This window comes from Acartia tonsa, chromosome 7 (genome assembly GCF_053477335.1).
Source record: "Acartia tonsa isolate MP-2025a chromosome 7, ASM5347733v1, whole genome shotgun sequence".
NCBI classification, from domain to species: domain Eukaryota; kingdom Metazoa; phylum Arthropoda; class Copepoda; order Calanoida; family Acartiidae; genus Acartia; species Acartia tonsa.
In genome coordinates, this window is record NC_137266.1 from 28,343,629 (window position 1) to 28,371,552 (window position 27,924).

General features: G+C 32.1%; 4 protein-coding genes across 6 annotated transcripts; 1 reads left to right on the plus strand and 3 right to left on the minus strand.

The window, feature by feature from the left end:
• Window positions 1-343: 343 nt before the first annotated feature.
• LOC145324484 (uncharacterized) lies at window positions 344-7,804 on the minus strand. The gene is made up of 3 exons (XM_080167069.1): window positions 4,267-7,804; window positions 804-3,861; window positions 344-413 (listed from the first exon to the last, which is right to left on the minus strand). The coding sequence occupies exons 1-2, from the start codon at window positions 7,361-7,363 to the stop codon at window positions 1,793-1,795; spliced, it is 5,166 nt and encodes a 1,721-aa protein (XP_080023195.1). The 5' UTR covers window positions 7,364-7,804; the 3' UTR covers window positions 344-413; window positions 804-1,792.
• Window positions 7,805-7,949: 145 nt separating this feature from the next.
• On the minus strand, window positions 7,950-14,434 carry LOC145325197 (beta-1,3-galactosyltransferase 1-like). The gene is made up of 7 exons (XM_080168081.1): window positions 14,364-14,434; window positions 13,902-13,937; window positions 13,509-13,580; window positions 12,977-13,094; window positions 12,371-12,472; window positions 9,752-9,830; window positions 7,950-9,556 (listed from the first exon to the last, which is right to left on the minus strand). The coding sequence occupies exons 2-7, from the start codon at window positions 13,924-13,926 to the stop codon at window positions 8,492-8,494; spliced, it is 1,461 nt and encodes a 486-aa protein (XP_080024207.1). The 5' UTR covers window positions 13,927-13,937; window positions 14,364-14,434; the 3' UTR covers window positions 7,950-8,491.
• LOC145325198 (syntaxin-1A homolog) lies at window positions 14,423-23,528 on the minus strand. Of its 3 annotated transcripts, XR_013881414.1 has the most exons (10): window positions 23,314-23,528; window positions 20,820-21,176; window positions 20,397-20,470; window positions 20,050-20,170; window positions 19,816-19,882; window positions 19,138-19,236; window positions 18,644-18,772; window positions 18,281-18,318; window positions 16,421-16,479; window positions 14,423-16,095 (listed from the first exon to the last, which is right to left on the minus strand). XR_013881414.1 is itself a non-coding variant. In XM_080168082.1 (9 exons), exons 1-9 carry the CDS (start codon window positions 23,365-23,367, stop codon window positions 15,946-15,948), a joined length of 1,110 nt encoding a protein of 369 aa, XP_080024208.1. In that variant the 5' UTR covers window positions 23,368-23,500; the 3' UTR covers window positions 14,423-15,945. The 3 variants fall into 3 exon arrangements, 2 of the variants coding, with proteins under 2 accessions (XP_080024208.1, XP_080024209.1); XM_080168082.1 differs by lacking the exon at window positions 18,281-18,318 and having other exon boundaries at window positions 23,314-23,500; XM_080168083.1 differs by lacking the exon at window positions 18,281-18,318 and having other exon boundaries at window positions 23,229-23,341.
• Window positions 23,529-24,112: 584 nt separating this feature from the next.
• Window positions 24,113-27,479, plus strand: cni (protein cornichon). Its single transcript, XM_080168115.1, has 6 exons — window positions 24,113-24,528; window positions 24,866-24,937; window positions 25,287-25,396; window positions 25,881-25,965; window positions 26,128-26,186; window positions 27,235-27,479. The coding sequence occupies exons 1-6, from the start codon at window positions 24,448-24,450 to the stop codon at window positions 27,260-27,262; spliced, it is 435 nt and encodes a 144-aa protein (XP_080024241.1). The 5' UTR covers window positions 24,113-24,447; the 3' UTR covers window positions 27,263-27,479.
• The last annotated feature ends 445 nt before the right edge of the window (window positions 27,480-27,924 follow it).

Here is a 27,924-nt window from a genome sequence, read left to right on the forward strand (position 1 = left end):
TGGAGAACGATGTCGGTTCAACGATTAATGAGATCCTTTGGTTCAGACAGACAGACAGACACACATCAACAACCAAAAACACACACACCCCAAGACACCCTGATACTTTTATATTATGATACATATCCTTAATTCAACGCAATATTCTACCATCTACAAAAGGAATAAAATAAGGAGTATGCGTTGGCCTTAAAACAGCGGAGGTCCGAATCATTGTCATGCACTTGGTACACTTCGAAACTTTCTGACAAGTATCTTGCAATCAGAGGATCCGTTGTCTGTTACAGTGTCACGGAAATACATTTTTTGTATACATAAGGACTTGTTATAAAGAAGAAAGTCATTTAAATTTCTATAAATATATTAGGTAGGTACTAAACAAAATTAATTAAGACATAAAAATATCAACAAAACTAACGTAACAAAGAAGGTTTGTGAGATGGAGAGCATTTTTACAAGATTTGTGAAAATACGTTGTAATCAATGTTTTTTTTTATAACATTCAGCCAATACCCGTAAATATAATATATTGGGGAAAAAAGACGGAATTGCCGTTTTTACAAACCAACTCAAAAGGAATTCAGCCTAATAAAATAGTTGCAGCACTATTAATCCATTAAAGTTGCTTTAATGGAGTTACCCGTGAAAAAAAACCCAGCAAAATATGACTTTGAAAATTTTGAATTCAAAATGTCCATTTTCAGCGGTTCAGACACTGTGGTTCCTTATGGTACCTTCTACCTTCTCCAGTAGTTTTCTTTGATTACAAATCTTATTTAGAAACAAAAGTTAACCCTCCCCACCTCAAACCCCCAAAAAATATCACAAATAACAAAACAAGTAATTGTAATTCTAAGAAGCGCAGCTACTTTAGAATAAGTTTATGTCAGTAATTCCTTCCCCCGTTGATAAAGGAAAAATACATAATATTTAATTATTTTGAATTTGAATCTCCCCCCCCCCCCCATCATAATCAAAATATAGATATGGCAAATAAATTACTTAATGACTAAAAACATTACAATTAATATGATTAAAAACATTAGAACTAATAGGAATAAAAATATTAAACTAAACAAAAATATTTAACATGTCTTTTAAACATTATATATTTAAATTCAATTTAATTTATTTCCTTCAATTAATTCTAACCCATCAAGAGTTATGCCACAATAAAGTTTATAAATCAAAATTTAAAATCAGAAACTAATACCTAATTTAGAAATCCCATTGAGAGAAACCATTCTTTTATAAAAAAAAAACTTATTGGTAATCAAGATCCTAAAAATTCCTGGTGGATCAAAATACCATACCTATTAAAATAAAAAAATTAAAATAGCACAAAAGTTCACAAGATTACTGACATGATAAATTATCTTAATTGCACTAAGAGACAATATGTGACATTGTATTGTGACTAGTCAAGAAATACTGAATTTCAAGAAAATTTGGGGACAACAAAAGGTGTCACCCAATCAAAAATTTTCTTTGTGAGCATAAATAAGACAAAAACTCAACTCACCCGGTCATTATAAAAAGCTTGTTCTGAAAGCAGCAACATATTTGAGATCTCCATAATACATCCATTATACATCCAATAGTCAAATAAGAGAAATAAGCGCCATCCTGATATGTAGGTATTGTGTGCTTCTTATTTGCAGATAGGCTTTGTGAGTCTTTGCAAAGGTTTCGTGACTTATTATTTTAATATCCATTTATTGATTGTTTGACTTTCACGAGGCCTTTGATAGTCAGTTGATGGTTCTTCTTGGTTATCTAAAACAAGAGAGCATTACTGATTAGCGTCTCCCTTCTTTTCAGGTGCAGGTACATTATTTTGTACAGAAGTGACTTCTTGAAAACTTGAAGAAAGTCTATCCAAGATAGAATTAAAAGTGTAGACTCTGTTTGTATCTAAATTTTCAGAATGAGCAGATAAATTTAGAGGTGGATGCATAAACGAGTTATCTGTAGAAGGTTGATGAAATATGTCTGAAGGATCTGGATCTGGGTGTTCTTGAGCATCAGAATAATCCCAGTCTAATGATGAGTCATCAGCAGTTTCATCTTCATTACAATCTAATAAATCAAAAACAGTAGAGGAATGTCTTCTCTGTATAGGTTTTGATTCAGGACTTGTCTGTTTGGAGGATTCAGAACTAAATTCAGATTCTGACAGAATACCATCTACTTGGAGAATATCCTTTTTATTCTGTAAACATGCAGTTATTTTACTTTTTGCCGCTGTTTTTTGATATCGTGCGGGTCTCTCTGTTTGCACAATATTTTCAGGTTCCATTGGTTGATGAACAATGACATTTGTTTCTATTTGATATGATGAATTTGCAGATTTAAGTTGGTCAGAAGCCTTTTGTCGTTGTAATTCTAATCTTCTATCCAAATCTTGATAAATGTCTGGTCTGGTATTTGCTGTATTCTGTATCCTAATATGTGATTGGTATTCTTGATTTTTATTTCCATTCACACTTTTACAATTTTCGTTTTCATCTTCAGAATTTTCTTCAACATTTCTGATAGGATTCCAATTATTTATTTTCTTTGTTGTTACAGGTTTTTCTTGTGGAATATGGTGAAAACTGTTTGTGACAAATACACGTTCACTGTTGGTTAGGTACTGTTTTGAACGAATATTTGGGTTGTTGGAGTGTGGGTGAATAATTTTTTGAATCCTTACCTTTTCTTCTTCAGATTGTGATACAATATAGACATCTCTTGCTTTGTGCTTGTCAGATTTATTTTTTATTACTACAATATCACCTGGCTGGGGCTTGTGCTGTGGTTCCGGAACTTTTTCATTGTGTTTGGTATTATGTTTATCTCTTATCTGAACTTGATCTTTTCTTATCTTTTCATAATCCAAATTTAAATTTTCTCCCGTGTTCATATCACGGTTGAAATGAATCTCAAATGATGAAATTTGTCCTTGTCTGCGTAATTTATTATTCAGCCTGGATACTGTAATTTGAAGTGTTGTATTGTTTACTGGTCTCCCATCTGGTTCTATCCTTTTCAACTCCTGTTCAAGTTCTTGGCAACCCTTGTCTACTACGGCGTTGGCGTTTTTGTTAAAGACATCGGTTTGTATTACTTCAATTTGTAGTTTTTTTAAATCTGGGTCTCTATTATCAATTAATGGGCAGAATCCTTTAGCATTATCGACCGTTAATCTACATTTTCCTAATAGTTTGATAGGATTTATAGTTTCTATTATAGCAGATTTTAGTTCTTGGTGAGTTTCATTTTTGATAATTTTGGCTGCTGTTAAGCTAGAAAAATGATCACGAACTATAAAAATACACTGACCTTGTCTCCTTATTACATCTCCATGAAATTCGACTCCAGGGACTCTGACATCAGTTTCAGTTTTGTGGCTGGTCACTGTGGGTATTTTTTTCTGAGTAGAACAGAAGAAACATTCATTATATAACTTTTCTAGGGCCGGGGTTAATCCTACAGAGTAGAAAGATTTATCAAAATGAGCTTTGAGTTGAGACTTTGTAGGATGTTGTAAATGATTATGAATTTGCCATAAAACCGCCGGCAGATGTGATTGAGGTATAACAATCAGATCTTTAGTACTTGTGGAAAATTTGTTGTGTTGAGAAGGTACAATTAACATATTGTCTTTATCTAATTTTGCCACAGAGCACAATCTTCGTATTTCAGAATAAATTTTACCTGACTGTTTAGTTGGGGTTTTACCAGACTTCAGGAGATATTTTGCATCTTTACATGCTTTCTGTTGGTCTTGTATGTTATTCCATGCTGTTCTGTTGTGTAATACAGATACTGGTTCCATATGATTTATAGCAGCAGGTATAATAACAGAGTCAGATTTTTCTGAAATAAACAAGCAAATAGAGCAGTGTTCAGCATTACATGAGCTTGGATGTCTTGACTGAAAATCACTACTTTGATTTTGATTGGACTTGCCACTTGCCAGTTGGACGACAATAGGTAATCTATTTATATTACTAATAAAACTTTGCATTCTTGGATTTGAACTGTAATGACCTTTTTTTATTAATTTAACGGCATCTGCAACTGGTTTACTGTCGGGTGTTATAATAATGGGTTTAGTACATTCTTTTAATATGTTGTACTCCGAATTTATTGCTGTAGCAAATGCTAAACTTTCTAATTCACATGCCATCCATTTTGAATGATTAGGGCTCAATTTGGCACTATGAAATGCAACAGGTAGCTTTTTACCGTCTTTGATGCAATACAAAGTATGGCCTATACCTGGGGTTGATTTAGCAGCATCAACTTCTAGGAGCAGCTGGTCATCAGGATGAGGAAGGTACAGGGTCTGGAGCTTATCTACGGCTTCTGTTGCTAATCTAAATTGATTTATCAAGTTTCTATCCCATTCTATAACATCTTTAGAGTTTTTATCTGCCACTTCTAAGTCAAAAGGATTTAACATTAATGTGAGGTTTGGTGATGATGGAAGTAATGTTTTATATAATCCTAGCCAACTTCTTAGATCTTTAACAGTTTTTATGTCCTCATGTTTTGTATTTCTTAGGGCATTTACACGATGGGGGGATGGTGCTAAAAATCCACCTTGTTGCCATTTCCAACCTAATACATCTACACTACGAAGAAATACCTTGGTTTTTGACGGAGAAATTTTGATATTTGCAGCTTGAAATTTTTTCAGTATTTCCTTGTAGTTTTCCGCCGTTTCCATGGGGGTTCGTCCACCTACAATAATATCGTCAGCAATGCGTGCACATTTCCCAGCTTTCATCTCTGGACCTAATATTTTGCTCAGCATTTCATCCAGTTCTTCAGACTGACCTATGAGACCTTGACCTGACCTTTTCAAAAATCTAAGCCCACCAAAGGGTGTTGAAACTCCAAGCCACTGATAATCATCTGAACAGACATGATTTTGAAAAAATCCTGAATGAAGGTCAGTAGTTATAATATAATTCCATTTACCCAATGTAGTGAAAATATCTTTAGGTTTGGTGATTGTAGTAGGAATATTTTTTAAGTAATCATTGAGTTGTGTAAAGTTTATGACAACTCTGACGTCATCAATTCCTAGATCTTGTTTAGCTTTATTTTTAGCCTTTTGTTTTCTGACAAGAAAAGCAGGGGAACAATATTGAATGGGTATATCATAGTCTTGAGGAATGCCAAAAACGCCCTTTTCTGTCAAATCATCACATACATTTTGTAAAAGGACTTTTGTTTGATGATCATAGTTAATGTTTTGAACTTTAGCTGCTGTTGGCCTATTCGGACCCGCCCAATTAAGTTTAGAAATATGTTTGCCATATCTATGGTTGTAGCCTGTAGAAATGTCGTTGTTAAATACATCTCTATAAGTATGATGAATATCATTAACATACCTTAAAATGTCCGGGTGAATATCTTCTTTGTTTACTTCAATTTTTCCAGTATTATCGACATCTGTGGGAGTTGTATGTTTATTAGTATTTACAGGTATATCATCGTTGTTGTTAAAGTCATCATTCAATGTACGGACTTGAACTTTGGGGCTACTTTTAGTATGTACAATCTCATTATAGTTATTTTTGACACTGATTTGGCCGTTTTTAACTGAACAAAGTTGAGGGTCTGGCCACTGTATTCCTTTGTTCTGGTGCCATGGTTGGACTGCTAGAATTGTGTCATCATCGTGGGGTACTGAGAACTGCACTTCTTGGCCTGGCAATATAACATTAAGATGGTTATTTTGCAATAATAAATTGTTAGGTTGGGTCGGCAAAATGAGAGATTTACTAGTTTCAGAAATAACATATTTTTTGTGGACAGAAATTGTTTTGGCATTAAAATCTTGAATTATTGAATTTTCTTTTATAAAATTGTTCCCTGCGACAAAAGGACAATGTAAACTTTCAGTTACAATTGCATGGAATCTTACACACCAATTGTTACGGTAAAGTATTTCATCAATTTCCCCAATTGCAGCCATTTTTGTTCTCCCGTCCGCTAGTTTAGAGAGTTGGGAATTGGGTTTAATTTTGAAACCATGGGCTAGAACATCAGACAATTTAGCATAACTAACCGTAGCGCCGGAATCCAGGTCCAAAAAAATATCTTTTTTGTTGATATCTTGTACAGAGAGTGTTTGACTGGCGACGGGTTGAATAAAGTTACAGGTCAGAGGCTTGCTAAAATTAGAGTTATTTTCAGAATTATCAACTTTTGAATTATTGGCCATAGAAGAATTAAACTTTACCTGCTGCTGGTCTTGCAGCTGCTGAGTCTCATCTTGGTCATATCCATATTCTCGGGCAATAGAATCATCATCTTCTTCAATATTTATTGTGCTGAGCTGTTGGCTGATTCTGTTGGTTAAAAGCTGTTTGTCTTTAGCAGACAATGATGGACATGTTGCTTCTCCCAAATAGTGACTGGTAAACAAGGCTTTTGATAATCCTGATAGTTGGCATACTCTGCAAAATGGTGTTGGCTGTTGGCTAAATGTTTGGGGCTGACTATTTGAGGCAGACTGCTGATTGGGTGTGAATCTAGGTCTAGATTGTTGATATCTTCTCTGTTGGAAATTTGATCTGTTGAATGATGGTCTTGAGTAGTTTTTTGTTGATGTGTAGTTGCATTGTGCTTCTTCAATTGATGATACTTGTGGGGAATCAGATTCTATTTCGAGAATGAAATGTTTAGATTTTGTTAAGATTTCATTTTTAAAATCCATGAGATGCTTATCTTTGCCAATTTTGTGGGCATACATTTCTCTAATATATGATGGAAGCTTGGGATGGATCAGTGTAAGAACATTAAGAAGGATTAGATCTTCATGACTGGGTGAAAGACGTTCATCTTCGGTTAAGATTTCATTTTTCCATTCTATTTTTGAATCCTTCTTTGCCAGATTACCAATGATGAGAGATCTGTACTGGTTGTAAAATCCGACAGGTGTGACTGATCCCGCAGGATCCCACTGGAGGTCAAGTAGATTTAGGAAGAATATTCCTTGTGTTTGAATATTGTAATCTTCTCTGATTTTTTTGTATATCCATTTGAGCGATGAAGAATGTCTCATGATTGGGTTGAAATAATCACAGTGTACAAATTTTGCAACTATTGAAACAAATTGACGGAGGTCTCTACGCAGGTCTGGTAGGTCTTCTGCTTTATCCGGTGCTATAGCAGACAAAATTCTTTTTTCATTATTCTCGGCAGGTGTCCATTCAGAATATCTACCACCGGGAAGAAATTTTCTGAATTTTTCTTCTATTTCTAAATAGACCTCAATGGTTTCTTTCCAGATTTCAAACTGGACATCCGTTATGTTTTCTTGAGGTAGAACATTCGGTGGATAAATCTTGATTGATGACATGTTGAGCTCAGATCTCTTATTTGTCTACCGGATGTATTATAGAGACCGAAAAGGGGGAGTTAAAAAGGGGGGGGGGTTTAAAATTACATGTTTAAAATTAAGATTAATAAATAACTAAAAAATCACTATATTTTTTTAAAATCACTTTAAAATTTGTCTAATTCCAAGCAAGAGGAAAAATGTTTATTTTTTTTCCAAAGTTTATAGAGGAGAAATCTCCGATGGGGGTAGGAGGCTGTTCTGGTCAGAGGTGTGAGTTTGTCTCGGCTGCCACCACATAAATAAGACAAAAACTCAACTCACCCGGTCATTATAAAAAGCTTGTTCTGAAAGCAGCAACATATTTGAGATCTCCATAATACATCCATTATACATCCAATAGTCAAATAAGAGAAATAAGCGCCATCCTGATATGTAGGTATTGTGTGCTTCTTATTTGCAGATAGGCTTTGTGAGTCTTTGCAAAGGTTTCGTGACTTATTATTTTAATATCCATTTATTGATTGTTTGACTTTCACGAGGCCTTTGATAGTCAGTTGATGGTTCTTCTTGGTTATCTAAAACAAGAGAGCATTACTGATTAGCGGAGCAAATGACACTTATGTAGGTGCATTGTAAATTTTTTGAATTTTGAAATATTTTTTCCATTATGGCACTCAACGTAACTTAATTGTTCAACTTTAAATACTGAAAATGAAATCAAAATATCTAGGATTGTTATTTTTCTTAATGGCAGAAGAATAAATATGGCATATCGCTTTGCAAATACTGAATTTCAAAGTCAATTTTTTTTTTAGAAAACTAACTCTTTAAATAAAATCTTTTAAAATTATCATTAAATGCCCGAAAAACCTAGTTATTTAAAAAGAAGTAAAAACATTATAAGAGGCTAAAAATGAGGCTATGTATGGTTCCTTGAACGTATACATTGCATAGATAGAAATTCTAAAAAGAAAATCCTTTTTAAAAATTCATTAAAATAATAACTAGCTAGGTACTTTTAAACCAAAAAACTTTGGATCCAGGATCTGCCATTAGACTTTAATAATGGCAAGTGAAATGTTGTTAAAGGATTTATGGCAGGGGTTTCAGATGTTGATGAACAGGGCTTCCAGTTTTCTTTGCTATTCATATTCTAAATATCTTGCGCACAAACTCTATAACTGTGGACAGATGCGTCATAAACGCAAATAGCAGGGTGTCACACAGCAAATTCTCCTCGGCACGCACAAATATTTCTTCTAAGCTCTCCGGACTAAAGGAGTCGTGGACAATCACTGACTGTTTAAAGTTACAGGTATGAGATCCTCCAACAGACATAGGCCTCCATTGAAATCCAGTATTGTGGGTCAGCCTGAGGCCAAGCTGTGTCGTGGCACACAGACCAGTTGTGAAAACATCCTCCAGGTTTATGAAAGGAGTTCTGAGGGCACAGTTGTATAAGGCCACTGCAAGGGAGCCTGTGAAGATATAGGCTGTGCCACTCAGAAACTTGGGGAATATATTGAGAGGATAAAACTTTGGTGGCAGGTAATATTTGCTCTGAGGATCTCTGATAGGGACTGTCTCCATGACGCTGCCAATAAGAGCATAATCTGCACTGATACTTCTATCCACACCGGTGTAATCCTTTATAGTTAAGCTCTTGAAATATAAATGTGTTGACTCCAGGGCAAGCCAAAGTTTCTCAGTATTTACATACACATCATCGTCTACTTTAAATATAAATTTTGTTTGCGGACAATTTTTGGTTGTCCATTTTAAAACAAAGGTTGTTTTTAGAGTTAGATTGAGGTAGGTGTCCGCGAAATCCTCGTAGAGAATATCATCAAAATTTTCACTTTCCTTAATTATATTTTCATGCACATCTTTGTCCTTGGTCCTGCCAAGAGCAAAGTAAACTTTGACATTAGCTGACGACTTTTGCAATTTGTTACCCCAGGTCTTTCTTATAACCCGTCGGGATTCAAACTTGTTCGGGGCTGACGTCACAAACACTACCAGTTCGACATTTTCGTCCTTGCCACAAGCTTTGGGGCTCGCAATGGCAGTTTCTTCTGAAGGATTTATAAAGGCTGTCATGTTTCTGGTGTTCAGCCAGGAAAAGTCTGGAAGGGGCGGAGGCGTTTGGGAGGTGCCTGCCTGGAAGAGAAAGTAGAGAAACAGAGTGATAACCACAGTCACTACGCACATCTGAAAAGAAGGAGAAATATTTTCATTATTATCGCAGCAAAAAAAGTAGGTAAATAATATTTAGATGAACAATAGCAACTATGTTTATTATTATTAGGTGCTTTCAGGTACCCCCTAGCTTCGAAAAAAGCAAATACAATACTCTAAACGGCAATTATGTAATAAAGAAGCGCATCAATATCACCATATATTTACCTGAAAAAACCTTGTAGAAAATTTTCTTCTTCTCATTCTGATTTTCATTTTATTGACTAGTCGCACTTTTTCAAACATACTGAAAAAAAAGATAGGTAGGTAGTAAAATTAGTTAGATTACAAGTATCTAATATAGTCACGGTCATTTCAATGGAATAGTTTCACTGCTTTATCCTTATAAAAAGTAACTAAATGTCTCTCTGTTTGCGTGTGTATGTGTGTGTAGCAAAGGATCTCGCTAACCGCTGAACCGATATAGTTATCATTAACAGTAAAGCTTTTTATATGTACAGGGAAGGCAGAGAAGGTAATCCCAAGAAAATTCATATCTAGAAAAAATACTTACTCGACAAATTAAGTTTTTACTTTTTCTTTTAAAATGTAAAAAATTTCCCCATATACCTGAAGTGCTTTTAGGGGCTTTAGCCGCTAGTAAACAATATTGCAATAATCTTTCTTAAATGTGATTGTATAATTTTTTAACATTATTTAATACAGGTGAATTTCAGATGTTAATCATCTAATATGATATTTAGAACTGTGGTATTTATAAATATAATTATTCTGTATCACTTTGTTTGCTGGGATCTAAAGGGATAAGACAATAGCCGATAAATTGATGTACATCCCTAATGATGATGCCCAAAATTAGCCCTTCTGTAGATTACAATAAGTGGTTGAATCTTTTGGACACTCAACTGAATGAACCAACCAATCAAAATTCAATAAAAGTCCCCCCCCATTTTTAAACCAACGAATAAGAAAACTGCATTATAAAACTTTGGGGACTAGAATAATAAACATCCCAATGTCCCCTCCCTCCCTGATAACTATGCCTACAATAGGCGCAGCACTAAAGTAGGTATGACATTTACAAATTATTCTTAGAAACTAATCCTTTGTTTAACAGATTAATAATGGGACACTAGGCTTTTAAAAGGATTTTTACATGTAGGCATAGCTTCAAAAAAAGCGTATGAACAATTTACATCAAATAACCCCTTCAGCTAGATTTAAAAGATAGCTCCATAAAGTGTACCTATTTAAAAAAAATAATGTGGAACACACGCGTCTAATATAGCTGCAGTAAGAGCCATTTAACGTCTATAGTTATTACTCGGAGTTTGGCCGAGGTTCGAACCTATCATCTTCCCGACAATGAGCGGATGCGTTTCCTGTTATGCCACAGTCCCTGGTTATATCCTATAGGTTCATATGAAGACCATCAAAGAAAAAAATGAACTATACCACGAAGTTTTTAAGATTATCAAACAGCCAAAATAACTAGGATGGTAAAAAACAATTTATCCCTAGCAAAAGGGCTTTCTTTTTAAATTAACTTTTGTTATACATAGCCACAGGACATATTGAATTAAGGATGGTAACTTCAAAAGAAGAGGGCTCAAATAATAAGACAAACGATCTTTAACAAACATCGCAAATAGAATCGAGAAAAAGATTATAAATAATAAGAAATCTGAACAAAAATTCGATGTTAATCTGTCGTAAAATTGATTTATAATGCAATTAAGGAGATGCTACATTGTAACATTATTCCTAATAATTCTGGGTTTGCCATTTTAAAAATACCCTATAAAGTTGAAACGTATGCTTTTGCTGAGTTCCTTTTCATTTAAACTAATTGAAATAAATATTTATTAAAAGTACAGACTCTACATACGCTTGCAGAAAATCTAGGCTTCTAAAAGTCATCTAAATTTTTTTTTATTCATTACATCATCCGTGTTTGATCAGGGATTCAGTGGGACGATAAATTCATCTTTCCCCTCTCCAAAAACTCAGAAATACAATTATGTCTGTGAAAGTTTTTCAATTTTTGAGGAGAAAAATTGATAGAGATTAATTTGTCCGTCATTGTTCTTTCTTTCTCTCCCTGGAATCAATTCAAAATTTTTAGTAACACAGCTACAGCTACTCTATAAAAAAATAATTCAAATTTTATAGAGATACAATGAAAAATGTAACAAACACCTACCTACTGAATCTGATAATGGCTAAATAAAGTCTACTAGGTATTAATGCGCCACTTTAAGAGTGTCCAGTAAGGGGGAGAGGGGGGGGGGGGGTTAACAGCTACCGTCTAGAACCGTTTGATAGCGTTTTGGAGAGGTAACGAGTATTATGTTGAGATAGGTTTCGTGACTAATTTGTACTATAGATATCCAAAAAATGGCAAAACGGCTGAGCCGCCAGCCGCTAACCGTAACTTTTCCAACTCTTTGTTTGATTTAGGGAAATTCGAATTCTAAGTGCCATTTGCTCACTGATTACGAGATGGTTGCATTACCCCCCCCCCCCCCCCTTATATAACATTATAGCTGAAAAGTTTGATAAAATCAACGCAATTTCTCACCCAGGGAGAAAGAGGACATTGGACTGCTTATTACACTAGTCCCTAAAGATTCAAAATAACTTTTTCTTATTCGTTGATCAACAACTTTGGCGAATTTTGTAGAATTTTTATTGGTTGGTTAATTAAGTTGAGTGTCCAAATGTTTTAACTATTAATTGTAATGTAAAGAAGGGGTACTCGCCATTGGGGATGTACATCAATTTATCGGCCATTGTCTTATCCATTCAGATCCTTGAGTTTCTAACCTGGAGTTTCTAATACTGCTGGTAGTAGCAGGATGGTAACCCTCGCCACTTTGTGTCCGCTGAGGTTCTTCACCACTACCAAGCTCAAATTTCATAGAGGATCTAAAAATAGAACAACTATTTTCCATAGAGGATCTAAAGTTGATTACCTAAGGATCTAAAAAAACATAGAGTATAATATCTAAAGGAGTGGGAGGGGGTGGGGGGTGTGAAGGGGACAATACAATTTAAACAATAGCTCTAATGTTGTACAATGATATAAATCCGCTCTTTCTTTAATTCTCTACATTACTACACCACATTAAATCAAATACCAGCCAAAGTCACAATAGATGTTAAATAACTGTATATCCCTAAACCGTGGAACCTGTGTCGACTTTCAATTGGATAATTAAATATCAGCAAATAGCATCGTAAATAACAACACAGCCAAGTTGCTAAAAAGAGCAGAAAGCAATTTGCTGGCTGACTAGACAGGGGCCAGTTAGTTGTCTGGGTTATACATCAATACACATACATTCATTGCAGTAAACCTTTTTATTTGATGAATATGTATGGGTGTGAAGAGTTAAGTTAACTTTTATAGTCAAGTTCCACAGGTCTTACCTTAGCCAGCGTTCAGTTTTTCTGTTGGGACCTCTTAGCTGATAATTTTCATCAGTTTTGACATTTTTGGACTTTTTATTCAGATGTTTGATTAGCAGTTGTTCATTTTCTGAATCTTCTATAGAAAGTTATTCTGAGAAAAGAAACAATATCATGACAGATTCAAAAAGAAGTGATCTTAGTTTTTACAAAAACCGATGACATATTTGTGCATTTTAAATTTGATTTATAGGCAACAGAATATAGTTATGATGTATTTAATCCGATAAAAGCAAAAGATATACACTAATAATCTAATGAGGAAAAAAAATCTTTGGTTATGATCATATCATTATGTTAACCAGTCGATTTATCATTTTTTTTGAGAAATAAAATCTTCAGTAGGTTTACAACTTCATTAAGATCATTAATACAATACCTATTAATTTATACCATCTCTAATTTTATACAAAAGCCTTCCTTCTTTAGCAATGATAAGTGATAATATTTTTACAATTTGCACTTTTTTATCTCAGAACAACTGTCCCTGTGCCTGAGTTACTGGACCATCCTTCTTCACTGTGTTCTGAACCAGTGCTGTCACCACTCAAACTAGCCTGCAAGCCTTAAGAAGAACAATGTACAAAAATAACCGGGGATCTAAAGGGATAAGAAAATGACCCATAAATTGATGTATATCCCCAATGATAATACACAAAATTACCCCTCTTATAGATTACAATTAGAGGTTGAAACGTCTTGACACTCAACTAACTAAAACTTGAATCAATCAATCAAAATTCATAAGTCAAAATATAAGAAAACGTTATTATTAAACTTTAGGGACTAGTGTAATAAACAGCCCTATACCCCCTTCCTCCCTGTATTGTTGTATATCATTCCTGTACACGAGAACAAAAAATCATCTACTAGGTACTACACCTACCTTTTTCTTCATCAGATTTAAACATCAAGAATTATTCTACAATTTTAATAATATTCATTAAAAGCAATTCGTGACTTATATACGTACAACTTGAGAAATATTAGAATCATCCCATCGATTTCAAACCTATACAGTAAAATTTTTAGATTGATACCTAAGATTTTATTTTTTAAGATTCATTTAAGACACCTAAAGTTTCTACACTAAAGAAAGGCGGGTAAAAATACTTGGGAGTCCATTACATTTTGAGTCCATTGTTCTCAACCTCTTTATGTAATCTTCTATGAAGTGTCTTGCCAAGGTAAGTAAGTAAACAAATGTTGTGCAAGTAAATGGTTGGTTGTCTGTAACGCCCAGTTATTCCTCATCCATATTTCTTGTTATACTCATAGTAGTCATGGCATGTTTTAGGCCATTTATATTTAAGAATATCTAAGGTGTTTAAATAAATTATTAAAATTCCTGATTCTTTGTTTGTGAATCTGCATCATTTTCTGAATGCATTTTTAAACATTTCACAATCTGAAATTCCTAGGTACGTAATTTGACTGTTTCAATAATCAATTCTATACAACTATGACTGTATTTATGCAGTTTGTGTAAATGTTAAGAGTTTTATTAAATTGATCTTTAAATGATATTGAATCTAAAGAAAGTCATTTACCTATTGATTTTAAATGGTAAAAAAGTTGTAATTAAAAGATTTTTTCCTTTAGATATTTTATACTTTTAAGAACTTTTCGTTGTTTCTTTTGTGAAAGAGAGAATTTCAAATAGCAATACAATGTCAATAAAGCAATACACTTAACCATTCTTTTACATTTCATTATTTATGAATGGACTAAATAATAAATTAAATATAATATATACAATATGAGGTGTGATTTCATGATGCTGAAACTTTTTAATTAATTCATTTAAAATAGTTCCATGCATATGCATAAGTCCTATAGTATTAAAAGAATTAGCTCGATTGTTTTGGTGATCTCGTTTGACATCATATATCATATTTGTTTTTGTTTTTTCTTTAAATATGGCCTGAATCATACATGGAACTAGGTATCTCTTTACAATTTAAAGGTGTATAAATAAAGCATAAAGGCAGTATTTCTTTAAAAGTTATGGCTTTTTTAGGGTGGAAAAGAGATTTTTTAGTATGGTAGCTCTACTCTATATAAATCAATATAATTGCGATTAAATAGAGTTTTCATGAATTATGAGAATAGGAGTAGGATAGACTTCGCTACTTGCATATTTTTCATACTTGTTACGAAACGGTACTCTAAAAATAAGCAAAAACAAAAGCGTAAAGCATGAGATATACGGTACATACAGAAGTTGTAGAGAGGGGAGAGCTATTTAGAATGTAGATACCTCTTAAAAGGTTATTCTAGTGCCATTAAAAGTGCAACTGAAAGGATTATCCAAGTGTTAATCTTTGTGAATAATAGTCAAATGTTTTGCTCACGTCATAATGTTTACTTTTAATGGTACTTTACTTAATTTCAAGATATTTTCTAGAAGGTCACTCCCCCTCCCTTTAACTACAAATAAACTATAAATATATAGATAGATAGATACAACCTTTACTTAAAATATAATATCACAAAACTGTCTTGAAAACAATCAATTCACGGCTATAATGTCCTGTTATAAGCCTTTATATAGAGTTGCCCCGTTCTCTTGATGATTATAATTCTAAAAATTAGTTGACATAAAAAATAACATACAGTAGAATAGGTCAGGACATAGATTGAATTACAGATTAATTATATTGAAAGAGATTTTATGGCTAGATCATATTTACATATAATAAAGAGACCAATTGCATTTCTATATCTTTAATTTATGTAAAACAGATGTTAAGTTGTAACCACTAAAGAAAAAAATATAATATTCAAGTGGTGTTCCAATTATTCTTGAAATTTTCATTTTTCTATCCGTGGACAACTATCTACAATAGTATAATCATAAAATGAAGAAGGCAACTCTATCTTTTAACAATTAATTTGAAAAATACAAGACTACTATAAATAATTGAAGTTTATGGCACTATTTCAACTGTTGTAGACTCTGTAGAAGCTGTGGATAAAGTTGTGGTGGTGGTGGTTGTTGTTGTGGAAATTAAATCATCAATATTTAGTTTTTCATCCGAGACAATAGTTTTATCCCCGGGCATGTGGTAATGGTGAATCTGAAAAGTAGGATCAATTTAATTTGGACACCTGCTATAATAAACAGGGATGACAAAATACAAAAGCAGCGAAGCAAAGATAATTATGGATGGTTATACGGATAACATGAGATTAAAAGCAGATTTTTTTCGTTTGTTTTATTTTTTAATAAAGATTAGGTTAGGTTATGTTATATCAAGTATTGGGTAGCCCCGCAGGTATAGGTCCTGTATGGTTAGAGCCCAAAGACACAGAAAAAAATTAACTAACCCACCCACCATGGAGGGGGGTGGGGGGGTTTGCGCTCATTAGTCACTTAGAAGGAAAATTTTAAAAATATGTTACCTCTTTAACAACGGTACTACTAGAACTTCCAGAGAACGCCCCAAACTCCGAAAGTATAACTGAAAAACAAATTATAGTTAATGAATAAAACAAGGATTACAACATCCATAAGTAGCGAAGCACAAAAAATATTTATAAGAATTTAAAGATTAGTTGTCAAAAACATGTATATTAGGAAAAAAATCACAAAACCTTTTCAACATTTGTTTTAAATTTCTTAATATTTATATTTCAGTACTATGACTAACAGACTGACGGTCAAAGTAAATTACATACTGGATGCTCAAAACAACGGGAAATTTGATTTGATATTTTTAACTACAAAAATTTTAAAAATCGGACCATAAACACCAAAGTTATGGAGAAAAATGTGAAAAATACAAAAATAGCCTAAAACCTGATAAAGGAGGTCTGACCGTCATAATTGTTTTCTTGAAACGACAAGAAATTTAATTTTAATGCTATAACTGAAAAAATTTTGGAAATCGGACCATAAACACCAAAGATATGGAAAAAATGTGAAAAATACAAAAATAGCCTAAAACCTGCTAAAAAGGGGTCCTATCGCCATTGATGTTTTATAGTTAATTGTGCTTCTTTATAATTGGAATGTTGTCAAAAAATTTCAGCCTTTTATCTTTTATAGGAGCCGAGAAAATCACGTTTCCCCCAAACTAAGACAGATGGACATACGGACATTTCAAATTATAGAGTAGCTTCGCTACTAAAAAACAGATACTATACTCTATCTATAATACAATCAAGGAAACAGTTTAAAAGATACATAGCACTTTATTTATAAAACTAGCGGCTACGCTCCTGGCGGTCACTGGAGGGATTCCACTTCCCATTTTTAGTAGCGAAGCTACTCTATAATTTGAAATGTCCGTCTGTCCGTATGTCCGTCTGTCCGTATGTCCGTATGTCTTAGTTTGGGGGAAACGTGATTTTCTCGGCTCCTATAAAAGATAAAAGGCTGAAATTTTTTGACAACATTCACATTATTAAGGAGCACACTTAACTATAAAAAATCAATGGCAGTCGGACCGCTTTTTAGCAGGTTTTAGGCTATTTTTGTATTTTTCACATTTTTCTCCATATCTTTGGTGTTTATGGACCGATTTCCAAAATTTTTTCAGCTATAGATATCAAAATAAAATTTCCTGTCTTTTCAAAAAAACATCAATGGCGATCAGACTGCCTTTTTGCAGGTTTTTGGCTATTTTTCACATTTTTCCTCATATCACCACCAAAATGTTTCTAAGCGAAAATATATTTTTAGGTGGCTTCAATAATATATACTTAAACATATAGGTAAGGTAGGTATAAAATGATGGATTTTTGGTGCTAAAAAATATAGATGTTTCGATATTACATAGGTAGGTATACAACAAAGCACAAAAAAGCTTACAACAAAAAATTAAAAAACACATCACGAAATATATAAACCTTTAACCTGTGATTTTAACAAGAAAAAAATAAGTGCAGAAAAGGGCAGCATAATATTTAACAATTAAATGAAATCCAAAATAATCATTCTTATAACAAATAACCTCATTATTTCCCAATAATGACTAATAAATATGGTAAGAGAAAATCTATAAATACTGAAGCCCAAAACTGACTGATATTTGGTGCTTTTTACAAAAACACTGTAAACAAATGGGGGAGGGGAAAGTGCTACTTGTAATTTTTTAAGACAAAATGCTGTAAAATTTTCTTAGGCTAGATCCTTTATCTATTGATCTTAAACAGTGTCACTTTCGCCCTTCATCTTTTTTCTATCTCCCTCCATAATTTTGTTTAAAAAACCCCACCCCTCAACAAAAATTGTCCATACACAACAAATATTGAACTTACCTTTAACCTTACTACTTAGCTAAATTGTAATATCAAAACTAAAACAAAGGGAAACAAAAATGAAAATTAATAGGATAAAAACTAAACTAAACTAAGCTACAACACTAAATACAACGTTAATTCATACAATGGTATCAATCCAAAAATTATACTATTATAACTTGAACAACAAAACGTAAGATGGGGGTAGATTACTTCTATTTTGAAGAAATTTTTAAAAGAAAAAAAGATGTTTAGAATAAAAAGTGTTAGGTAATAAATAAGATGCATGGTTTTTAAAACTTACCAAATAACATGATTGCGTAAAAGTGTACAAACGCCCCCCCCCCCCTCCAACAAAACAAAAGAACATTTACTACTTACTTAAAATTACAATGAGAAGAACAATGATTCCAGTTGCAATGAGACATATTTGTTTCTTTCTGGCTGACTTTTGGTTCTCCTTCGCCTTACCCAAATTATCTCGTCCTTGTTCAACTTGGTGCTGAGCATCTACAAAAAACACAAAAATTCTCTGAAACGGTTCGACAACATTGGTTGATGTTGTCAATAGGATCTTGGGATTACTTATTGGTGTTATTTAGCAATTATTATCAATGTTATCTTTGCATTCTTTTTTAAATGAAAACTGATACCTATGTACAAATGTTTTTTTTTGTAGTATAGCTGTAAATTACCTTTTAAAATAAAATACATAGTAGCAACCCTTATAGGCTTGAAAAATATTTCTTAAAATAAGAGAGTTTAGGTGGACGACACGAGATATAGGTTTAAGTGAAAAAACCTTTCTTCTTTTTTTAAACAAAAGATACCTAAACTTCAATCTACTTACTGTTTGACGCAAATATTTGTGTTACCTAATATATTATCTTCAATTCTGTCAATAACTTCTCCCTGGTAGCTAACAAGATTGGCTATCTCAATAAACATGTCGTGGATCTCAACTATTCCCTTCTCTAAATAAAATCAACTTGTTATTTTAGAAGTTGTGTGTTACTAAATATATCTAAAACTGTTGGTCCAACCATACATTAGACAACTTTATCACAAAACAAATCCGTTGTAAACAGATAAAAGGTAGAAAATCAGGGGTGTATATTCTGCACAAGATTTATTTTTTTTTCCCCTGCTACAAATTTTTTTTATTTTTTTCCCCCCTAGATTTTTCTTAAAAAGTAGGGGGGGAAATAGAAAAATATTTAAAGAACTCTATATTTTATTTATTTTATCCCTCCTACCACACATTTTTTTAGCTTTTTTAACCAAGGAGGGGGGCGAAATGGAAAAAATGTTTTCAGTTTTCTTAATTTTTACATTTTTTTTCCCTCCAACCACTTATTTTTTATTTCCCCCCCCCCCCCCTGAGCCGGGGATCCCATGCAGAATATACACCCCTGTAGAAAATTAAAATGTTTAAAGAGTTACTAACTTTCCAGATAATACCATATTTTTACAGAAATCTTCATAAACTGTTTAAAACTTATAGTACTGAAAAGTTTTTACTGTAATCAAACGCACATTAAAACGGTACATACCAAGTTTGATAAAATCTTCGTGTCTATTTTGAATGGCCATTAAATCTTCCTTCGCTTTGTTTGTATCCTAAAATCAAATGTAAAATCAATTTAAGAATGAAAGATAAATAAAAAAAATAGACAAACTGACGGAAATATTTAAAAATGTTCCTTTTAAAATGAGATTGAAAAGAGCTAGACTCGAACCCGAGAGTCACCGGATGCGTTATAACTATTAGTAGGTATAAAATTTACCTCTAAAATAGAAGAGAAACCAGTCATATCTCCCTGTTCAATTTTATCTTCAATCTGTTCATCAGTCAGATTACAACCAGTTATTTTTATGTTCGTCACCAATGACTGCTTTACTTTGTCCCTAGAATACAGAAGAACATTTGAAATAAAAAGAAGAGAGAAATATTTTACTCTAAACATAATTATGAATTTGTTTGACCGTCCGTCATTAATAATAGAATGAAGAGTAAACTTTCACCATTTTCACTATCACATTTCTTTCTTTTTACCAAAATATTGTGAATTTGTTTTGATTGTTATTGCTGATATATTTATGGATATAATTATCCTTGCTTTATATTTTGTACCTATATTCTTCTTGTAGATTATTGAATTCTCTCCAAATATCCAGAAACTGTTGAGAATGTGTATTTATTTGAACCTTAACAAATCAAAGTTTAATTTTATTTACATAGCTAAACAAAAATGTTTTATACATAAAAGAAAAATAAAAAAAATATTAGGTAGGTATTTCAAACCATTTTTTTCAAAATAATAAATAATCTTTTACCGACATAGATCTAAGTGTATTTTTTAACTGTATTTTCAGTAATGCAAGTTTTTAATCCAGCTTTGATAATTACTAAAAGTTGGATAAGTGAAAAACTTTGAATTATACGTTTTACAATGAATCTCAACAGTTTGATTAATGAAGATTAATAATTGAAAATTAAATATTAAAGAATTTTTTATTATCACTATATTTTCCCCTGCCCTTAACAGAAACTAACCTTTCTAATATGCATTTCAGACTGATATTTTGAGGTTTGATTCTTCTTTCCAGACAACTTTTCATTTCTATCCTTTTCATCCTTTATCACTTTTTGCACTTTTTTACCAATACTTTTGTTTTGATTCACAATATCACCCAACTCGGCCTGAAATTTTTCACGTTCACTTTTAATTGGCGTGTTGAAAATTTTCTTTTGCAGCAATCGCATTTTTCCGACATTTTGGCTGATTTGTCCGATATCCGTTGCCAGGTCCTGAGCCGTGGCAAGAAAATGATCAAAGTCCGAGGGGTCGGAGGTGCCGTTCAAAGGCTTCATCTCAATTTCTGTGTCGGTTGTTACTGTGTCTTCGCCTTCCTACAATTAGAAAAATTGACTGAGTAAGCAAACTTGAGCTAACATCAAAGAATTAAGTAATTTTAAATACCTAAGCGTGCATAAATACTAGTAGGTAGAAAATTAGACGTAAGTTAAAAAGTATCAGATTTGACAATGCGTACTATTTTTATTCTTATCTTTTACTTTCTATATGACTAATAGATAATAATTATATAATAAGTAATTTCTCTTTTAAACTTATGGAAAGTCACTTCACCCAATGATATCGATAGTCTTAAGAAAAACAAGAATAATTATGTTCACATTTAGAGTAGATAAATAAAACAAACAAATAACACAGTAGATTCAATTAGTATATAGTCATAATTTCTTTTGAAATGTGTTTTAGACTTTAATTAATACCAAAAAACAAGTATTTTCTAGGGTTGGGCCGGATACTTTTTTGGCCGGATACCGGATTCCGGATATCCGGCTGATTTCAAATGCCGGATATCCGGTAACCGGCCGGATATCCGGCAAATATCCGGTTATCCGGCCAAATTACCGGATATCCGGCCGGATAACCGGCCAAATTACCAGATATTAAAGTAGTAAAAAAAAATATTCTTCAGAAATCTTATATAAATTTACATAAAGTTAAACTTATTCAGAAAAAATGTTCTTCTAGCTTCAATAATAAGAAAATTATAGCCATTTAAGATTTTAAAAAGCAGAGATTTTTGGTGTAAATTATAAAAAATTATAGAGCCGGGTATCCGGCCGGATAGTTTTTATTATTATTTTTAATAGTATTTATTAGCTCAGCACCCCTAAAAACCTACTCCTAGACACGTCAAAAGCACTATCTACTCATTCTACTCTTGGCTGCTCCCAGCTGAGCAGCGGCCGTTACCCAGCTGCCATATGGATGAGCTGCCACTATTTTTGATAGCATTTTTGAGCTCAGCACCCATAAAAACCTACCCCATGACATGTCACAAGCCCTATATACCCATTCTACTCTTGGCCGCTACCAGCTGAGCTGCAGCTGTTACCCAGCTGCCATATTGATGGGCTGCCACTATTTTTGGTAGCATTTTTGAGCTCAGCAACCATAAAAACCTACCCCTAGACATGTCACAAGCCCTATCTACACATTCAACTCTTGGCAGCTCCCAGCTCAGCAGCGGCCGTTACCCAGCTGCCATATGATTGAGCTGCCACTATTTTTGGTAGTATTTTTGAGCTCAGCAACCATAAAAACCTACCCATAGACATGTCACATGCCCTATCAACTCTTCATACTCTTGGCAGCTCCCAGCCGTTTTCAGCCGGTTCTAGCCGTTTAGCAGCTGGTACAAGAAATTTAAAAAAGGTTATTGCTATCATTTAACATGAATTAAACCAAAAATCTGTTTTTAAAAGTTGATTCCTACGTAATTAATGATGAATTTGCCCTGAAATTAGGCAAAAAACGGCTAAACGGCTGAGCCGCCAGCTGCCAGCCGTTACTTTTCCAACTTTTTGTTCGATTTAGGGATAATAGACCTACCAAGGATTACTCATGCAAAATTTGAGGTCGAAATTCGAATTCTAAGTGCCATTTATACATTGATTACGAGATGGTTGCATTAAAAACCCCACAGGAAGCGTATATATATAAAATTAACAAATAACACAGTAGATACAGAGTAGTCAACATAAATTGCTAAGATATATGTGCTCATATAACAATTGTCTGAAAAATTCCAATTGAACATAAATTAATGCCAAAAATACTTATTTTTAATAATTTAAGCGTAGTACATTATGAAATCTATGGACGTACATAAATAGTTAATTATAGAGTAGCTCTTGTATATTATATGAAAATATGTAATAAAATAAAAAATGGGTCACGCAAAAATATAAGAAATCAGTTGTAAAACAAACAAAATAAACAATCTAGGTGTATTTCCGATATATGCAATTTACTAAACACTTGTTTACAAAATTTTTAAACAAGTGTTATATATTTAATAGAATGAATAGTTAAAATAGATGAACCGCAATGTAATTAATATATAGTTTAATTACGAACAATTAACTTACCAAAATTTTGCGAATCATTATCAAGATTTGCAATGCAAGCCTAAAAATTAATAAAACTGCACAAAATTACAAACTAGAAATTTACCTTCAGATATTTCGAAGCCTTCTGTAATTCCCCTAATCTGTCTTTAATTGGCATTTTTAAATAATATTTTTTTGAGGTTTTATGGCACTGAAAGGCGTTTTTATTGTTTATTTTGCAACTTTTCAAAATTTACATTTCCAAATATATCTGAAAAATTAAAATATTAACCATTTTATACATATAAGTTTTCATATTTTTATTTTTTAAATTTATTTTTTTTAAGGCCGGAATTGTTTATGAATCATTTTTTTGTGTACTGAAGCCGCGTATTTTTGCAGACACCTTTAATTCGGCTTCTGTCGTTTTTCTTCTTTACTCATTTTCCCCCGTATTTTGATTTAATTTTAATAGGACAAAATAGTTTTTTCTTCAAATTGTATGAAGCAAAAATAAAAATAAAAGTTAAATGGGTATGCGTAGATATCCACTTTTTTTTTTTTTTTATATAAATCAAAAAAGAAAGAAAGATAAAAGATTTGAGAAAAATTTATTACAGAGAACTATTAGTTAAATAAATGTCGTCGTTGAATATTTAATTCTGAAAATAGTTTGCGGCATTACTGGTTCGGTGCGCACAGCGTTGCCAAAATTTAAACTCTGTTGAAAATATTTTTTTTAAATCCAAGCTTAATAGCCTTATCAAATATATTTTTATTACGACTTTTATATATCAGAAGACAATGTTTTTCAATTATTTTCTTTCTTGTTACAAATTGTAAACCAAAAATTAAATTTCATAGAAAATTAATATTTCCGAATTTTATATTTGACAACCTGTATTTGCTTAAAGTTTATTTTAATTCATGAATTGATTTGGAATTTGTTTGCTGACTTATCAAATGATTAATTAATGTATTTAATTTCGAGGTGTTTCTAAGTAATTACTGTTAAGAAATGCTAGAAAATATTAGAAGTTGAAAGAAATATATAAACATTTTCATGTTTTGAGGGTAAATTATATGAAATAAAATTTCTTCTTTTTTAAAAAAATTTAAATAAAGATTAAGTTCTTTTTTTGGAATTATTTGATGACGAAACATATTTTAAACCCTCGTATTCATATTTTTAAAAATCAGTGCGTATTTATTATCAGACTAAAGATTTATTTTTCAGATACATATTTAAAGCAAAATAATGGCATTCACGTTTGCTGCGTTTTCTTACATTGTGGCGCTAATCATTGATGCTTTCCTCATCTTCTTTGCTATTTTCCACGTAAGTTAATTTTTAGTTTCCCTATATTATTTGAAATGTCTGTAAAAACAGTACATATAGGGAAATAAATGTACTGTAAAGTTTCCCTAAACTAGCTATATAGGAAGAACTAGTATTTTGTTTACATATGTCTGTTGGTCAGGTTGCAAAAAACATATCTATTTAGGTAGGTATATAAAAGTTTTATGATTTTATAGATTTTTTTTATATGACCAATGAATATCTGCATTATAGCTGACTTTGTCCGTTTGTGATCCAACAATGATTATTGTGCATGTGCTCTGCATTTTCGATCTTGCTTAGGTACCTACTTAAAATATTTTTTTTGTATTTTTAGATAATTTCTTTTGACGAGTTGAAAACAGATTACAAGAATCCCATAGACCAATGTAACAGTCTTAATCCACTGGTAAGTACACGGAAAGATAGATAGAGAAATTTAATAATTAGATAATAAATGATAATAAGGAAGAATAGATCAATCTTTAAAGTTAATTCATGTAAATCTTTAAAATAAATACAATTCAAATGTATTATGTTGTGGGTATAAATTATAGCTCTAAACTTATGTTATATACCGAGTCAGTTTTGTATTGTTCCATTAAAAAATAATATTTTATTAGCAGTTTTGAAAGACAGGGATCTTATTTTTTTAAAAATTACCTAGAGGTTTGAATTGCCTCTTATCTATCAAATTTAATTTCTTTCTAGGTACCTATTTTTTATCGTTAAGTATATTAATATTTTGTCTATATTAGGTATTACCAGAGTATTTGATGCATCTGCTGTTCAATGTTCTGTTTCTATTCGCTGGTGAATGGTTTTCCCTGCTACTCAATGCTCCACTCATAGCCTATCATGTGCACAGGTAAAATTTTACTTATTCACTTTTGAAAGTGTCCATCTACCCCTTCAACTGCTTTTTGGAAAAAAATAACAAAATAAGAAGGTTAAGGTATTTTTTTCTTATGCCCAACACCTGCGATGCCCTAACACTGTGGGCTTAGTCAGTACAAACTAACCTGACCTAAAGTAATAGGTAATAAATAACTTGGTTTTAGTTACTTATATATAGCTGCTTTGGGTTTAATGTCGTTCCGACGTATAATCACTGAAGATGAACGTACTTACATTTTGATTCTTACGTGAAGAATTTTACGATAATTAGATTATTTATAGGATTCTATATTTAAAATATGTATTAATCATTTAAAGATCACCTTATTTAAATTGAATTTATGGATTATAAAATTTGTTTATCTTAACCTATTTGCTACTCGTATTAGGCTATTCCAAGTTGTTACTTTAATTATAAACATTTAAATCAACTACCAATATCTATTTTTTTTTAGGTACCTGCACAGACCTGTGATGTCAGGGCCTGGATTGTATGATCCTACGTCCATCATGAACGCAGACACACTCAACAAATGTCAGGTGAGGCTTCCCTACTAATTATGAAACTTAGCTACAGAGATTTTAGGATGAATCTACCTTACCTATTTATATTTCGAAAAAAAGTTGTTCCGCAAATGTTTAATAATATTTTGCATAGATTCTACTGAAATTGTCTCGAAATAACTACTTTTTCAATTTTAGAAAGAGGGATGGATCAAGCTAGCATTCTATCTGTTGGCATTCTTCTACTATTTGTATGGGTAAGTGCAATTTTAATAGCATATTGATAAGTTTTATTGATTAGGTAATTTTTCATGTATAGGAATAAGATACTACCTTACTTAGGTTATAAGAAACATGTCATTTTCTTTAATTAATATTATAGCAAGTTTTCACACATATTCTTTCTATCTCAATTCTTTTTCTCTTGATATATGTATTATGTACCTTTGTTTATTTGTACTTAGCATTAAAAAGTAGTTGCAGCACCAGTAGTTTCCTTGCCGGTGAGTTGCGTTAATGTGGTCATCATGAAACTTTAAAAAGAGCGTCGGAACTCGCTGAGTGATTTTTTTGTCGATTATTATTACCAACATTGTCTGAGACTGCCACAAACACTTCTTTGTTGATTTCAAAAAGTTCCACATCCTCTCTTATAATATTAAGGGGGGGGGGGAAGTTCTGACACATTTGCGTAAACGGTGAGTATAGGCTTTATCTTTGGACTGAGAGGATAGGTTATTAGGGATAAAATCAATCTTATATGATGAATTTCCCCCAGATTTAAGATTTTTTGGATAGGCCTCCAGGTTCCGGAGCTCCAGGCCTCCAGGTGGTCTCTGTACAGGTAAAAATGAAAAATAAATTTTTTTTTTTTAAAAGTTACAGGTCAACTTATAAAACAAAATATGCATCTTTTTTAATATTATTCACATATTTGATGAAAAAATATGCATATTTTGTTTTATAAGTTGATTTTTAACTTTAAAAAAAAATTTTTTTTTTTTCAATTTTACCTGTACAGAGACCACCTGGAGGCCTGGAGCTCCAGAACCTGGAGGCCTATCCAAAAAATATTAAATCTGGGGGAAATTCATCATATAAGAATTATTTTATCCCTAATAACCTATCCTCTCAGTCCAAAGATAAAGCCTATACTCACCGTTTACGCAAATGTGTCAGAACTTCCCCCCCCCCCCCCTTACCTATGAATAATATTATTCAAAATTGCATAGGTAGTCCTTGTTTTTTTGTTTTGTTTTTTACACAAATCACTATAATTTAAATACATATTTTTTTACTTTTTAGAATGATTTACTCACTGATATCCAACTAAACAAGAAAAGTCTGAATTAAGAAAATCCACCAATAATTCTGAACAAAATCCTCGGGAAAAAAACTAAAAAATAAAAGATATTTTGTATCAAAACTAAAATAAAACTCAAAACAGAAAAATTGTGATGTGTTAATGTTATTAAGTGTCGAAAAGTTTGCTCTGTGCAATTTTAGTGATTTTTTACGTCATTTTTCATCTACTCAGAAAACAGGAAAAATGATTCTTCTCAAATGTAGATCATAGCAAAGTTTTTTTCCCTACCTACTTTTTAAAAAAGAAAATCCATTTAAGATCTAAAAAAACTACTTTACCTTCCACAGGTTTCTTCTCTTTTGTAAGAATCATTTTTCTATTCATTGAACTACACAAAATTATAAAATTTTTGTTTAAATTGTTTAAACTTCATGTTTTCTTTTGGTGAAATGTATCCCAACGAGTTTATCATTATTTTGTACCATTACTTAGATATTATAGGTTTTTAATATTATAAATTCAAAGGAAATTAATCAGGGAAATAAAAGCAGAACTTTTATCAAATAAATAATAACTTATTCCTTTTTACTTTATTAGTCGATTTTGTTCTACTTTTTATTTAAGATTGTTTTTCTTTTGAATTAAGAATATTTATTTGTTAAAGCTTAACTTTAAACTTTCGTTAGTTG